This window comes from Scatophagus argus, chromosome 15 (genome assembly GCF_020382885.2).
Source record: "Scatophagus argus isolate fScaArg1 chromosome 15, fScaArg1.pri, whole genome shotgun sequence".
In the NCBI taxonomy this organism is placed as follows: Eukaryota; Metazoa; Chordata; class Actinopteri; family Scatophagidae; genus Scatophagus; species Scatophagus argus.
In genome coordinates this window covers 16,079,238-16,094,926 of record NC_058507.1, presented here as the reverse complement: position 1 = coordinate 16,094,926, position 15,689 = coordinate 16,079,238, and the positions used below count along the sequence as shown (strand labels likewise).

At 41.3% G+C, this 15,689-nt stretch overlaps 2 protein-coding genes across 9 annotated transcripts in view; both read right to left on the bottom strand.

Annotated features, from left to right (window-relative positions):
* ldlrap1b (low density lipoprotein receptor adaptor protein 1b) overlaps nucleotides 1-573 on the bottom strand; it is a 31,863-nt gene extending 31,290 nt beyond the window's left edge. For 4 of the 7 annotated variants that reach the window (XR_006845389.1, XR_006845391.1, XR_006845390.1 and 1 more), the window contains exon 1: nucleotides 201-570. Coding sequence is in view for 4 of the 7 variants with exons in the window: in XM_046412631.1 (XP_046268587.1) it covers nucleotides 201-285 (85 nt within the window). In the remaining 3 variants the exon portion in view is untranslated. Of the gene's footprint in view, nucleotides 1-200 lie in introns of all 7 variants that reach the window. The other 3 variants (XM_046412632.1, XM_046412634.1, XM_046412630.1) reach the window with 2 other exon arrangements.
* A 3,183-nt stretch (nucleotides 574-3,756) lies between these two features.
* Nucleotides 3,757-15,389, bottom strand: maco1b (macoilin 1b). 2 transcript variants are annotated; one of them, XM_046413641.1, is made up of 11 exons: nucleotides 14,959-15,389; nucleotides 13,464-13,605; nucleotides 12,763-12,889; nucleotides 11,848-11,971; nucleotides 11,233-11,411; nucleotides 9,673-10,231; nucleotides 7,552-7,710; nucleotides 7,085-7,267; nucleotides 6,829-6,949; nucleotides 6,209-6,383; nucleotides 3,757-6,084 (listed from the first exon to the last, which is right to left on the bottom strand). In XM_046413641.1, the coding sequence occupies exons 1-11, from the start codon at nucleotides 15,036-15,038 to the stop codon at nucleotides 5,882-5,884; spliced, it is 2,052 nt and encodes a 683-aa protein (XP_046269597.1). In that variant the 5' UTR covers nucleotides 15,039-15,389; the 3' UTR covers nucleotides 3,757-5,881. The 2 variants fall into 2 exon arrangements, with proteins under 2 accessions (XP_046269597.1, XP_046269598.1); XM_046413642.1 differs by having other exon boundaries at nucleotides 9,673-10,228; nucleotides 14,959-15,388.
* Nucleotides 15,390-15,689: the final 300 nt, after the last annotated feature.

The window sequence follows — 15,689 nt, the reverse complement described above, 5'->3', positions numbered from 1 at the left end:
AACATCCCTCACACTGACAAATAAAACTGTAGCTGACGTCCACAGACGAGTTGTAAAGTAGCGCTGACGTTAAGTACACGCCGGTTGTAATGTTAGCTCCTTGTCATGGCTAGCATGGTTTAGCCAAGTTAGCCCTGGTTTACACAAATTAGCACACGCTAACGCCTTCATGTGAATGTACTGAACAAGTTAATACTCACTTTTATGTTTGCCCGCACCCCACGACTGCTTGGCGATGCTGGGGCTCCGTATAATTGCCCTTCCAGCGGATTTCAAAGCGTCCATATCGTAATCCAAAAGTGGGGCAAAGAGCCCGACAAGCGCCTCTCCGTTTATGTCGAAATACTTCGCTGGGTTTAAAACAGCCCTGTCTCGTCCAAACTTTTTTTCAGCTCTTTTTTTTCTCGCCTCCGCACGGTTAGCTCTCTCAATCTATGGTAGATTACCATGTTCGTCCCCCTGGGCGGTGTTATGTATGTAAATTAACCGGATAATGTGCGTGACGCCCGTTTGAGGAATCACGCGAGTGGGGTAGTTGCAGCAGCAGGGCTCGCATCTCGGGCGGGCGGTGCTGCTGTTGCGGTTGTTCTTGTCAATACACGGTACTGTTTTTACTCCCACCCAGTGTCTTCTGTGAAAAATGATTTGGCAGTCACATCACGGACTGTGGTGAGACCTCTCATGTTTAATTCAACCACATGGCTTCTTCTATGCTGAGCTTTAATTCATCGTCTATTCAGTGGAAATGTCTGTAATGTCATAATCAGAAATAGGTTGGAGAGTAGAATTACTTCAGTGTTGGTTCCTCACATTTCCAGGCTGACATAGTACTGTAGAGCAAAAGATAAAAAACAACGTTTTCCTATGACAACAAATCCAATTTATTGTCTTAAAATGTTCTTTCCGTGACTGTTGATACATATTCAGTCAATATATTATTTCTGATACATCGGGAATCCCATTCCCTCCAGTGTACGTAAACCCAGCCCCCATATTCTGACCTAGTGCTTCGATGGGCCATCATACCCATCATACCAGTGAGCAGCTGCAGGGCAGGAAGGCTGAAAGGGTCCAATCCCGGAAAAGACGTACAAATAACAGTGAGCCATTGTTTAAAACCGGCCCTGCTGGGCATCTGGAGGAGTGGGGATGAAAAAGAAATGAAATAAGGTAGATCCAGACTGTACACAGTGCATGTCTCATTTTACAGACCTGAAAAGCAAACCCTGCTGGCTTGACAGGAGCACTCCCTGTCATATTGTCCTTCGTTGTACAAGATTAATAGATTTAAAAAAAAAAAAAAGAAAACAAGATAGGGTCAACTAACAACAATTCTGACAGCGGGAACTCCCCCTGAGACCAAAATGTCCATGTGTGACTTTTTGTACGCACTCTTTCTGCCGAGTGTTAATGGTGACGCAAGAAACAGTAAACTGTAGATGACGTATGTTCAGTCAGAGAGGAAAACCAGTTCAGCTGACCTCAAAACCATCTGAGTGTTGGTCAAAATATTTCCAGCACATTATAACTTTAGTCTTAGTCTTATTTATTAAAAAAAAACTGATGTATACTGTAATGTTGCTGATTGTAGACTGTTTTAGGCAAAGTTCCTCAGATGGCATAAAGAATTTTGTTCAGTGAAAATCATCCTCGAAGTAAGATATTAAAAAATATATTATTTACATTTGGTACCAAAATGTTCTTATTGCTTTGCGTCCAACATCAAAACACTTTATATCACAGCGAGGCCAATTCTGATACTGAGTTTCAGTGAGCTTACATCATCACTGACCAAATGAATTACTCAGAGGAATGACTTTCAAAACATTCTTGCAGTACCACATTTCATAGGAGATGACAAACTCATACAGGATACAGGACAGCAACAGGCAAACACGTCACCAAGGACATGTTAGGCAACATCAACCTTATCTACAATCTGAAGCTCTGTTAGTAGTGATACAGTATTCAATTTAACTTATTCTGTTGGGGGAAAAAAAGACTCCAAGGGAGATCTGTGGGTGTAAAACTGGAAACTGAATGATCCCTTTGAACTCAGTCAGGTGCATTCCTTTTAACTGTTTCTTTGTTGTCGACTATTACCATTTTTCACTGAAAGGCTTGAGACAAAAGGGTGCTAGTAAATCTGCCACTTACTGAAGCATGGGTGATAGTTATGGTAGGTGTGTTGGGGAAGAAAAGAATTCAATGAATTTCTACTGGGAAAGAGAAGAAGGATTCAGCTGCACTTAAAGGAAGGAGAGCAGGTTGCCTAGCAGTCAACAGAGATGATTCTTCAGTCTGAAGGTGAGTATGAAAGACAAAATACACGTGATTTATTTATACATGAGGACAAACACAGGTAAGCAGCCTCGCAGCATGGGCCACGGGAGTAAATCTATACATACATCTACTCATTCATACTGTAAATACACCAGTGATTACCTGAGAAAACCAACCACCGAGAAAATTTCTTGTGGATTTCGTTACATAGGTAGGTCAAGATAAACTGGAGGACTGTACGTGGAAGTTCTCATTTTTACCGTCTTCTTCACTAATAGCTGGATTTGATGTAGATTTGTTTGGCCTAATGCCATTGCAAGGACAGCTGTGCCAAATGTAGACTGCTAGAAAAGACCTATTATAACCTGTTAATTCCACATGACTGACTCTGCCAGCCAATGTGGTGCCAAATTGGAACAAGAAAAGCAATAAAATGCTGAGAATTGAGTGTAAAACGAATTTATGCCTAACCTAGACACCAGTTAATGCAGAGAAAAGGAACAAGGAGATTTACCTACATTTGTCTCACTGCACAAGTTAATCAGGCATATTTGGGGAAGCCTGGCATGTGACAGAATGCTGAGCAGAGGGCTTCTTTCATGCACTGAAATTCAATGTCCCTGGCAATGGGATTCTTTATCTCCCTCCCAAAAATTTCCAAGTGCATTACATGAATGAATTATCTCTCAAATCAAAATGTGTGGCAGCCCATAATTTGCTCCCTTTCAGGGTTCCATCACTGACTGAAATCTCAAGCCCAGAGGTCAGCAGAGCACAGAAACTCCCTGGTGGTGATTGCTTCTGAATTTGAAATGTAGACAAAGACGAGTGAGAGTGCAGAAACGTGTGCTTAAATGCAGAGTCTTAATATCAAAGACTAGCATTACCCTCTGGAATCATTTAAATGGTGCACACTCCCAACCAAACCAACGCTGCTTGATGGCTCTGTGAGAGCATCAGTGGTCACCCTTTTTTGACACGAAGTGACCGGTGGTTAGCATTAGCAAATTATTCATAAATTCCTTTTGTCAAAGCTCAATGGGATTTTCTGGTCTTGAATAGAGAGAATTAATGCTTCTCAACAGTGTTAATAACCAGAGTCTGTGCGGATAGATGATCTCTTTTAACCTACAGTACATTATATAGACACTGCCTCCTAGTGGTAATAAATTGATAGTGCATCTAATCTCAAACACAAAATTAGAGCCTGTGGGAAAAATGTTATTTTCCTTTTAAATAATAACAAAAATCAAATTGATGGGCTGAAATTGTTGGAGATACCTTACACAAATACAGCATTTTGGTATTTTTGGTATTTCACTTCCATAGAGGTTAGGGACTTAGAAGAGACAGATTAATAAAACAAAGGAAAAAGGCCACTTGAAGAAAACAAACTCATAGTCAAAGCTAACAAGCTGTACTGAAATACCTAGGCAGACATATGGTGGGAGAAATGACAACAAGTAGGGAAAGTCAATTTGCCAGAAAAAAGTTTATTCCTTGTAAACCTCACAGAGCGAGAGCACAGCCAAGGTCAGACCTGGGGAGAAACAGCAGTGACTGTGGGCATAGAAAACAAAAAACAAAACACTTCTCTATTATTCCAACAATCAGCTGACCAAACAACTGACTAAAGTGTAATTTTCACAACATATTTTTTTCCCAGGAGCCAATGACGGCAATTTGAGCAAAAAAAAAGCTTCTCCATTTACAGTAGGTGAAAACCACACAAACAGTGACCATTTCAAATGATGGTGAAACCACATCGGACCTCAAGCGATTTTCTCCCTCCAGGAAAATAATACGAGAAACAGGACTGAGGAAACCTGCCTTGGACAGCCACTTGCCCAACAATTGCAAATACTGTAACATTCACAAAAAGAAACTTGACTTTTCTAGTCCCTTAACTACTCAGTGTACTACAGACAGGTGACCACTCTCTCTACCGACTTAACAAAAACTTCCATTGAGTGATATTCAACTGGATATTTCTCAAAACTTGTCAGCCAATGCATTTGCAGTACATTCCTACACATTACTAGATAGAGAGAGACGCGTTCCATCCTTGGCACACGAACTGAATTGGAGGATTAATTAAATCAAATGAATCTGCTATTAATTAAGTTGGCATTTCCAAAGCTTTGTTAAAGTTGCACAGCCCGTCTTTACAGTTTTCCCTTTCAAACAGCATGGGTTTTCTACAGTGTAACTTTTTCCACTGGAAATTGAAAACAAGGGGGCAGCAGCTAAACCGAGGGATTTGGGGTTTAACAGCGGAAGAGATGAGCTCCTGTGAATGGACGTGTGACAAGCTGGAGACCTGTGTGCTGGAGGCTCTGTGGTGGATACCATGTCAACATATCAACAAGAGGCAAATCGGTCTTGGATTTGGTCCTGTCAAATCTATCTTGAACGTGACTGTTGAGTTGAATGTGACCAACATAAGGGACAAAGCTGCCACCGAATGGACGGGATGGATCATCTTCCCTGCCAGCTGGGAAATCAGCAGGAAGTCTATAAACAAAATCGCTATCCAACAGCAACTTTATCCCCCTTCACTAGGCAAGGTCAAATTCTTATCCTCTACAGCTCAGCCAGATGACTCACCACTAATTCAAAAGGGTTTGGCCATATTTCATTATCAAACTCACTCCATGTCCTCAGCTCAAGGCACTGTGATTATGACAATTGATGAAAGACTATGCAGAGCACTGAGAAAACAGCACATGTGCACATAGGGACTTCTTTTCTTACTGCACTCTTTCTTCAACTCAAAAACTCATGAGGAACTGCATGGGTTTATTTACTATTACAATCTACGTTCTGCTGACAACACAAGTTCTTCTCCAACTTGTTGCAATCAACACCTCCAGCCTGTTGAAATTAACACTTGAATCATAAGGAGTGAACAAAGAGAACCACACAGTAATCTTTAAAAACTATTTACCACCAAATCCCGAAGCAGCTGAGAGCAGGATTGATTTGGCTTCTAAAACTATAAATTATACATAACCAGGGCGAGCATCTGTGCCAACTTTGTACTACATTCCTCTGGTTGTTTACATGTTGCCATACTGTATTGGGAGAAAACAACCTGTCAAAGAAATAAGGATGCAAGAGAGGGTCTATGACTGTATGATAGAGAACTCCAATTTCAAATTTTTTGCAGGGGGGATAAAAAAAACAAGCTTAAATAATCAAGCAGCTATTCCCCAGGACCAAAGAGCAGTTAACTGGTTGCAGATGGTTACCGTGGTGGTGGGAACGGGAGAGCAAAACCCTTGAGATGAAGATACATACCCGATTCTGTGAGGTTTCACTAGACACTTAAGAGAAAAAAAAACTGGGACCCCCTAGTTGACAAGTGATGTCCGTTTTTAGTTTTTTTTTGTTTTTTTTTTGTCTTTTGTTTTAACTACAACAAATACAGTCACACAATACAACATCCTTCTGACCTGGCGAAGAGAAAAATAAAAACCCAAGAAAAACAAAGTTCTTGGCCGCAGACATGCGGAGCAAATTGGAAGGTGGTGGGCCTGCAGGGAGAAAAAAAACAATGACGGGAGGTTGGAAAGAGGCGAGGGGCGGGACGAAGCGTTCACTTTTTGAGTGGCTGGTAAACAGAGGCATTGGGATCTAGGCCGGAGGGACTGGTGTCCATGAACTTGGAGGAGTAGTGGGGGGCCACAGGGGTCATGCTGCTGGTGTCGGCTGTGTAGGAGATGCTGGGCATGACGGCCATAACTTCGGCTATCTTCTGCTTCAGATCTTTTATCTCCTGGTCCTTCTGCAGGATCTGACCTGAGAATGGGGGGGGCAACATGTCAGTCCAAATGCAGGATGACTGAGAATATGGTTCAAATCCAAAAATGGTTTGCTCACGTCCATTGTACAAAAAAATATTGCTTATGGAAATCAGGCTGACCTTGTGCAATCTCCAGCTGTCTTTTGGCATCCCCCAGCGCAGAGAAGAGGTCCAGTTTGATCCTGGTCTCTGCACTCAGGCTGTTCTCCAGGTGCTGGGTCTTGTCCTGCATGGCTGACAGTGCTGACATCAGCACCTCTGTGTCTTTTTCATTTTCCTTATATTTATGAAGCTCCTGTCAGATGGAGAACAGATAGTTAGGACCAAGTATAGGGGTTATACTGAATATTGGATGACCTGTGTTATACTGATATTTGCTTTTGTAACATCTCCTCAGCTTGCTACAGGAGCTGGCAAGGCACAGAAGAAACCAACACAAACTTTGTCTTCTTAACTTCAGCGACTGATGTGAAGCTTTGTCACACTTTTAAGCACTAGCTCTAGTTGCACGGATTGACAAATGCAGAGCTGGCAATGAATTATAGATTGGCAATAGATTCACATTTCTGGAATCCAGACTTTCATGAATCACTACGCAGAGTCAAAAGGCAAATTTGAAATCACACACTAAATCCTCTACTTTGCACATGACATCATAAAAAGACACAAATGAATTAAAGCACAATAATATTGGAAAAACATAAAACATTTTTTTCTGTACTTGCTGGTGTAATTCTTACCTGAACTTTCAATTCCAACTCTCTGATCTGGTCTTCCTTTAGTTTGATATCCATTGTTAGTTTCTTACACTCTGTTTCTAATTCAGTGATGCGCCGCCGCAATGTGTCTGTGCACTCCCCTCTGAGCAAATGGAGGTTTAAAAAAAGAAAAGGTGGTCAATTTATCAATGCTCATAATGAATAATGACTTCCAAGAAACAAGCAACAGGTCAGGAGTAAAATAGGTACTGAAAACTACTATTTCATGTGCAACTACCTGGATGCTGCTGCTAGTGCTACTGCTCTGGCTGCTGTGGCCTCCTCTAACTTCTTCCGCTTCTTCTCATCTGCAAGTTGTTTCTCTGCCATGGCTCGAGCCTCCTGCTCTGCTTTGAGCCTTTTCTCCAGTTGGCCCACTGCTTGTTTGTCCTTTTGCTTTGCCTGCACAGCATTATGAAGCCTACAAGTGCACACACATATCATAAAGCAGCACATTAACAAAACAGGAGATAAGGGGTAGCAGGATCAGTATTTGTTACCTGTTCTGTATGTATCCTTTACTGTTTCAATTGTGAAAGTGTTTGAATTGCATGTATAGAATTTCTTGAAGCATCCTTTTGAAATTAGACTGAAGTAGAAGAGAGTAAATATTCCCCAATCTTTGCCCCAATTCGTTATGATCCAAAACCAAAAGGATCACTAGTGTGACCTTGCTTTGATCTGGGGAGTAGTACCCTCACTCACTTGGTCTGCAGCAGCTCGTTCTCCTGGCGCAGTTGGCCCAGCTCAGTGCGTATGGAGCGCTCAGCGCTGCCCAACGAGCCAATCTGGCTTCGCAGGTCCTGCTCAACCTGTCGGCTGGCCTGCAGGTCTGCCTTCAGCTTTTTAACATCCTGCTCCAATCTGTCCCAGGTACAAGTGAGCAGAAAAGAGACACATTCACATGCTGTGCACAGGACACTCAGAAATATGCATTTATAATATATTTTAAGTAATGATAAACTTTAATATCAATACATGAATGTAGTTACAGATACACTATTTCAGATATTGTATCTACAACTGCAGGCCATGTTCATATTAAGCCTACATTAAGGACTAATCTAAGTGTTAAACAGTGTCACCAAGAAAATTACCCATTTACTTTATGCTTTTGAGTGTTGTAAAAATTATGTTGTCCTTCCTTTTCTGCAGGAGCTAAAAAGAGGCAAAGGAAGCTTCATAATAATTTCTATGTCCCATTCAGAGGATAGAATAGTATCAGTTCCAGTCAAGAGTCAAAATTGAAGATAAAAACCCAAGAAAAACAAAGTTGAGACCTTGTGATGTTGTGTAACAATGTGATGTTACAGATATTGGTATAAATTTTTGTTGGTTTATCTCCCATCGTATATGACAGACATCAAAACCCAGAGCAACACACTGTTGTTTACATTACCAGCACAGGACTACAGGAAGGGGAGGTCTTCAGACCAGAGCCAGGTGAGCCACATTTGCCATTACATGTGCTTGATGTTTGGCTATATATATTGTGGTCTAGATTTTCTTTTAAAAAAAAAAAAAAAAACATTATCTGCTATACTAAATCACCATTCTACTATGTTGTATTACTAAAGACTGCAAACAAATCAAGAGTGAAATTTTATCAAGCTCAGTCAAGTTAAATAAAACCAGCACGAGACCCTCTTTTTGCAATAAGTAGTTTCACTACTAAGGATGTCACAAGCTAATCACATTATAGGACCAATTCAATCAGTTTTTGATTCTTTGTTTGCACCACGTGTACCAGCTGTCAAAATCGAACTAGTCCGCTTAAACACCCATAAAAACACTGAAACCACGCATAAAATAAACAAACCATTAAAAAAACAAAAAACAAAAAACAAAACTGGCAGCAGTCTACAAAAGTGTTTCAGTTAACAGTATGCCAAAGTGAAGAAACAAATGACGCAAGAAAAAGCAAACTGAAAAACATCACTATGCTTTGAAAGCACTGCTGTTACATGAAAGGTCTCACATATTCTGTGTGGTGCTAGAGATGAATGGCTGTCTAAATCCTTTTTTAACCTTTTTGCCACATTAGATGATGTGATAGTCCTCTGACCAGAAATATTCTACCAAATACCATATGCTACAAAATATTACAGGAAACCACTGAGGATCATAGATGTGCAGGGAACTTAGTGCTGATCTATTCAGCTGTAAAACATTTAGACTTGACTAAATGTAACGTCAGTCTGCACAGCTAAGTGTTCACAGTGCAGCTATACTGTATGGGGTAAAAATAAATCAATCTCTGACTGAACTGGTCTTGTTTTTGGTATCAGGATTATGTACACCAGGACACCCCCAGCGTCAACATATAAACTCTATAGGTGTTGGGACACCTGAATATTACACCAACAGGGAGTTCACTTACAGCTTTCACTATTCAGGGGGGATTTTTCACAAGATCTTGAGTCTTTCTGTGGGAATTTTTGCCCATTCATGCAGTAGAGCATTTGTGAGGCCAGGCACTGACGTTGGCCCAAAATGCCTGGCTTGCAATCTCCACTACAGTTCATCCCAAAGGTGTTGAGGTCAGGACTCTGTGTGGGCCAGTCAAGTTCTTCCACACCAAACTCATCCAACCGTGTCTTTATGGACTTATGCTTTGTGTACAGGGAACAGAAAAGGGCCTTCCCCAAACTGTTGCCACAAAGTTGGAAGCATAGCATTGTCCATAATGTCTTGATATGCTGAAGCATTTAGATCTCCATTCACTGGAAGTGAGGGGCCCACCCCAACTCCTGAAAAACAGCCCCATCCAAAGTGTAGTGTAGCATAGCAGTGATGTATGTCTGTGTCTGAACATGTGCTTCTTACCTGACAAGTGCTTCAGGCTTGCTCAGCTGGTTGTTGGGGATACAGTTGTCTGTAGGATCCCTGTGGGAGCCACCTGATGTCCCCTTCCCTACTGTTAACTTGTGCTTCTTCTCATTCTTCCCTGTGGAAGAGGAGGATGGTGCAGAGGAGGGCACACTGCCATTGGTAGCACTGTGGCCACGGGGTGAGGAGTTGAGTGCTGTGGCATTGCTGCTAGCATTTTTGTAGTTTTTAGAGGAGGAGGACGACGTTGACGAGCAGGAGGAATTGTTGTCCTCTTTAAGCAACAGGTTCTCTGTGCTGCCCAGCTCTGTGGTCAGTCTCTTGTTGTTCATATGGTTCTCCATATACTCCATCTCCTGGAGTTTAGAGTCCACTGATGATGGCAGGATGCTGTTGCTGTTGTGCTGCTTTTTAGCCTCCCCGCCCCCCCTTCCCTCTTTCCCTTTTTCTCTATACTCTAACTCCGGCAGTGGTGCCGATGTCTTTTTATTGGCTGGGGCGCCATTCTGCGACACTGGAGGTGTGTCCACTTCAGATATTCCTTTTGCCGCTGCTGCTGAATGAAAATAAAGGAGGTCAAGGGGATACATATCAAACATATACTACTGCCGTGAGACTAAAGACAGTGTACACCAGTGTGTAATTCTCATATCTTATAAATGAGCAGGACTTTTTGTAACTAGTGTGAACAGTATTACAGTGGTGGTCCATTTGTGCAATGGTCAAGCATTTGGCTACAACTGCACAACACAACCACACAGCTGCACTGCACTGATCAATGTCTTGTCTAGTGATAATCCATTTTGTTCTGTTTTTAAAAACAATTTCTTGCTCTTGTAGGGAAATTAGAGCTTTTTTCAAGTCTTTGCCTAATCGTAACCAATGACCACAGTCTCTTCTGATCATTATGTGCTTAGTGTGTTTGTTTAAACTATGAAGCAGGTGCAGTGAGAGCCACAGATTTTGAATAGAGAGGGAAATGCTGCACATGCTGCAAAGGTATGCTGGAGTAATGTTGGCTTGTTTGACAGAACAGACTCTAGACAACAACTTGATAAAAAGCCTTGTTGTGATTGAAAAGATCATTCTGATTCATGCTGTTCAAGTATCACTATCCATCATATTGCATGACCAGAACAACAAAGCTACACTATTATGACTTCTACAAACTAAGACATCATTCAAACACATCTTTATCAGGCATTTATGTACCACAACAGCTGTACAAAAATAACAAAAATACCACCACTTCAAACTTTACCCTACTGCCTTTTTCAGGACTTTCTCATATACCTGCCATTTTTGTCAACATTGCTGACTGACTTTGAACTATCCAATCTATAGATAGAGCACCACTGACTCCCAGTAGTGAGCTATCTAACCATACAATGAAGGAAAGAGACAAGATGATACTATATGCCCACTATCATGTCAAATTAATCAAATAATGTGATTTTTATTGTTCAGTTCTAGTGGATGGTGTATGCAAGTCTCAGATTTCCTACACTAGGTAATTCATCTGTGCATACAATATGGTTGTATCTGTTTCAGTCTTACCTTCTTCTGCTTCTCGCTCTTGTCTCTGAAGCATCTGTTGCTCTGGAGGCAGAGCCTGCTGCAGGAGCTGCATGTAAAATTCATTTTCCTTCTGTACCTCCTTCTGCTTCCGGAGGCGCATTTTATAGCTTACGTAGCTCTTGAAGCCGAATCCCAGCGTGACCACCGGGTAGCCAATACTACAGAAATAGACACAGGAAATACAATCATAAGTTTATTTATGTTGGTTAAAGATAAAAAAGTATCACAAAGTGAGTAATGATGTTTCTGTACTCACTGCATCTTGCTAAAGGAGATACTCCTACTGACAATAAGAAATACTGAATCCAGTCTTAGACTGATTTATCATGAAAAAATGAGCAAAGGAGAGAAAAGAGGTGTGTAGCCCACCACATACCACATCATGTGACATTACTGACTTAATGTAGTGTGTAGTAAAGAATGAAGTTGTGTTATAATTTAGATTAGTTAATATAACGCGATCTTTACTCCATTCCTCTGCATCATGCTGACACATTAACAGTCTGCATTAAACGTAGACAAGCCTTACAGCCAAAGCACGTCTGTCAAGGACAGAGTTCCACTGCCCCTAGTTAAAACAGTACAATGGCTTACCAGTGTGCAGCAAAAGGACGACATAAGTCCACATGGAAGTTCTTCAGATCTTTGAATCTGATGGCTGCCTCTATGTACACAAAGAGTATCCACAGAGAAACAGTGGGCAAACAGACACCCCGCTCTGAAAAAATAAAGCAGAATAAGGATGTTAGAAAAGGGCAGCAAACCTTAAGCTTCTTTACACTCTGTGTTGACACACCATTATCACTGAACACACAGGGCGGTCAGGACACAGAGACTACCCATCGTCTCCTCAGCTGAAATAAACTTTCAGCACCAGGCAGTGGTAAGCGATATTAATACTTCTGTGACATCATATGGATATGAATGTCACGGGTGAGTTAAGTTGAAGTGCTCCAAAAGCAACTGGTGACCATTCTGCGCCCCCCCAACCCCCTACCCGGTACTAGGATTTCAATCCGACACCTGGCCTCAACACAGAGCGATGCCACTAAATCAGATTGACAACTCACCCGCAGCGCACAGCTCAGATACACACACCATGGAAAATTCTGAGAAGCAAGTCAACTATTTGTAAATAAGATAATGTGACAACGTACATGGGTATTGCACAAGGCTTTTCACACCTACTTCTTCCCTAAAGCCAGTGAAAAAACGACACATAATAGCAGAAATTTTAAGAATTAGTCCGATCTATAATTTAGAAGAATTCCTTATTTGAATAGCTCATGTTGTAAATTCACAGAAAGCTTCTTCTTTTCACCCTTTCTATGAAATATTAAACAAGAACTGATGAAGAGACAAAGTCCAACACAATAAATCTTTTGTTCCTCATTTGTACTATCAACCTTACGCAAAACATGAGTGAAGATAATTACTGGCATTTGCCAATTTTTCAGGCACTATGTATACTAACATATATCAAGACACCAACACCCTGGATGACATTACCTGTGTGCCAAACATACTGCACCCACACATAGGTACTGGCAGCGAAGAACAGCCATTGCACTGGGATGAAGAGGAGGCAAATGATGTCGGAGGTAAACGCAACACACACAAAGAATACTGAGAAGGCCTGTTGGGGAGAGGAAAGGTGGTTATTAAAATCAACGACGCATTCAGTAAGGAAAGATATAGGCTGTTTGTCCCTGTTAGTATTTCATGTTCAAAGCTTAAACTATTACTCCTAAAAAAAATTAAAATGAAAAATTGTTTCCAGGTTAGCCAGCAGCCTTAAGCTGTTGAGACACCAGTTCATAAAACTGGTTGTCAAATCTTAACCATTTATAATTGGAGTAACATTTTTTGAAAATAAAATTGTTAGGTGCCTTGCTCAAGGGCACCTCAGCCATTAGTAATGGAGGGGGAGAGCGTTGATTAATCACTCCACCCACATGTTAAAACAGCCTGGTTACTTAATTAGGCATCTAAATGCAGTGACTGTGACAACAGTTCTTGGGTGCAAAACACTTTCAAAACTCACCTTCTCAATGGGGGAAATTAGAATAGGAGGAATAATCAAGATCCTAACTTGCTTATTTTAGTGCAACATTAACATTTAAAAGTTGAGTGATAAACAAAATGTTGAAATACTGGTAATGTCTAGACTTTTATGAAAGTATAATAAATATCGAGACTTAGTAACTCACCAGACCCTGGTATCTAAAGGAGTCGTACACACTCCGGATGAAGAGCCAGAATGGCCAGAGGTACTCAAACCTAAACTCCAGGACAAAGTCAGCCAGTAGCACCAGTGCCCACACCACCAGGAACTTCAGGTATAGGAATGTACTAAAAAAGTAAGAAAGATGAGAGGGGATGTTTTGAAACGCAGCATCAAAGCAACACAAAACTTGAAAAGATTCACCTTTATTGTAAGTAAGTGAATGTGTGGTTGTGTGTGTGTGTGTATATATATATATATATATATATATATGTACATGTGGTGGTGGAGTGAATCAAGTTTAAAATGTTTGTTTGGAACCTCTTGCTACTATTTGACATTAAATGTCTGCACTTAGTTACTAAACAGCTTTTACCAGAAAATGCAACTGGGCATACATACAGAACACATTCAGAGAAATTTAAAAGATTTGTAACACCTTCTGGAAGAGATCCATGTCTGCACTTTGGTATGTTCCATGATGCTAGTTTGAATATTTGGCCATGCCAACAGTGCCAAACTATACGCTGTTATGGAGGTTAACATATAACTGTTACACACAGAAACTGTAAATTGTTGCTGGTTCATATTTACAGACAGAATTCCCGTTAATTATTAAGATGAACAAATGATCACAGCTGACATCTTTGGTCATCATTGGTAGAGCACGAAGACCCAGAAAGCGACAGAGCAGGAGTGTTGTTTGATCTCAAAGCTAACTATTTTGTGATGGGGACATCTCTTCAATAATTCAAGAACTGCCCCATATCTCCCATGTCTACATGCCACGTGTGTAACTACTGGCCTTAAACGAGTGGTTTCAAAGATAAATAAGCAGTCACACAGAGGCAGGACCTGTCAGATATGGCTGGGAAAGACAACTAAGCAAAAGCAAGTTTTCTAAAGCGCAGCACAGGCTCCTCAGAAGTGAGACTAACTGGCTGCAGTCAACTCATGTTTACAGTTAATGTTAACATGCAGTATCACTGGATAAAGGGACATGTGAAAAAGTTGGCAATGAGCAATGTGTTGCTAGCTAACATGAGTTACCTGGGCTAATAGCAAAACGGCAAATTTTGACGTCGATAGCGGATGACAACTTATGTGTGCAGACGATAGAGAGTCAAGGTTATTTCATTAGTATTCAAAAATCAAGTGCAATTTATTTCAAAATATAACACTGCTTTGAAAGAGACACTGGCATTCTTCAAAACAGGCTATTTCGCGGCCTAGCGATTCAGCTAGCTTAACAGCTAACGTTACCTGCTAATATACAACGAAAACATACCACTAGCATACCCGACGCTATCACTAGCAGCTGGCTAGCTTAATAAGCTAGCTAGCGGTGGCAGTTCACTGGCATGACTGGTAACGTTGGGAAGTGTCGTGTTCTGCAGCTATCAAGGCGCAAGCAACTTCATTCAGTGACCCTCTTCATTGTCATGAAAAAAGACCCCTTCGCCAGGCTCCATATAAGTTACCTGCCGTATATACCCTCAGTGATTCGGTTCCGTTTTAACGGCCGTCGGAGTTTGCTGCAGTCCGCATTGCGCCGCTTCATCCTCCTCCCCTTGGCTTTGGCCTTCGAGTAACGACTGTAATCCTATCCAGTTTTCTTGTGTATACGGACAAATACAATAAATGAAGTGGCTGCGTTATATGTCGCTGTTATTATTTTTCCCCACTGGAAACAAAGAAATAAATAAAGGACTCTATTCGGGAACCTCCTCTTTTTCTGTTAGCGCAGACTCAATATGTCCAAACCGCGCTGTATCTTACGTCCACTTGTCAGACGGCTGGTATATCCAATCAATCTAGCCGCCCAGGCCTCTATCTTTGATGGATTCAGGGATGAGCCATTTATGTCGCACTCACTTCTGCTCCGTCAAAGACAACCGGGTAGAGCGAGGATGGAAGGTCTTGTCGTTAAACCAATCAGATTTCTGTGGACAAATTGGGCATCCTGATTGACCAATGAACTGATCACGGAGGCGGGTTTTTTTTTCTTATAGCTTTTTTTCTCCCTTTGGCTTCTCTTGAGCAGAAAATATGAAGTCTCTGAGACAAAATTCCCTTTGTGACATATACAAAACATCCACTTATAACATATGGAGATTGTTTATATAAGGGCCTTTGTGTGTGGTTCATGGACAGACTTGCCCCAAGGCCCCGTATGCTATCTGTGTTTTGTTTCCAGGTTAAAATGTGGGCA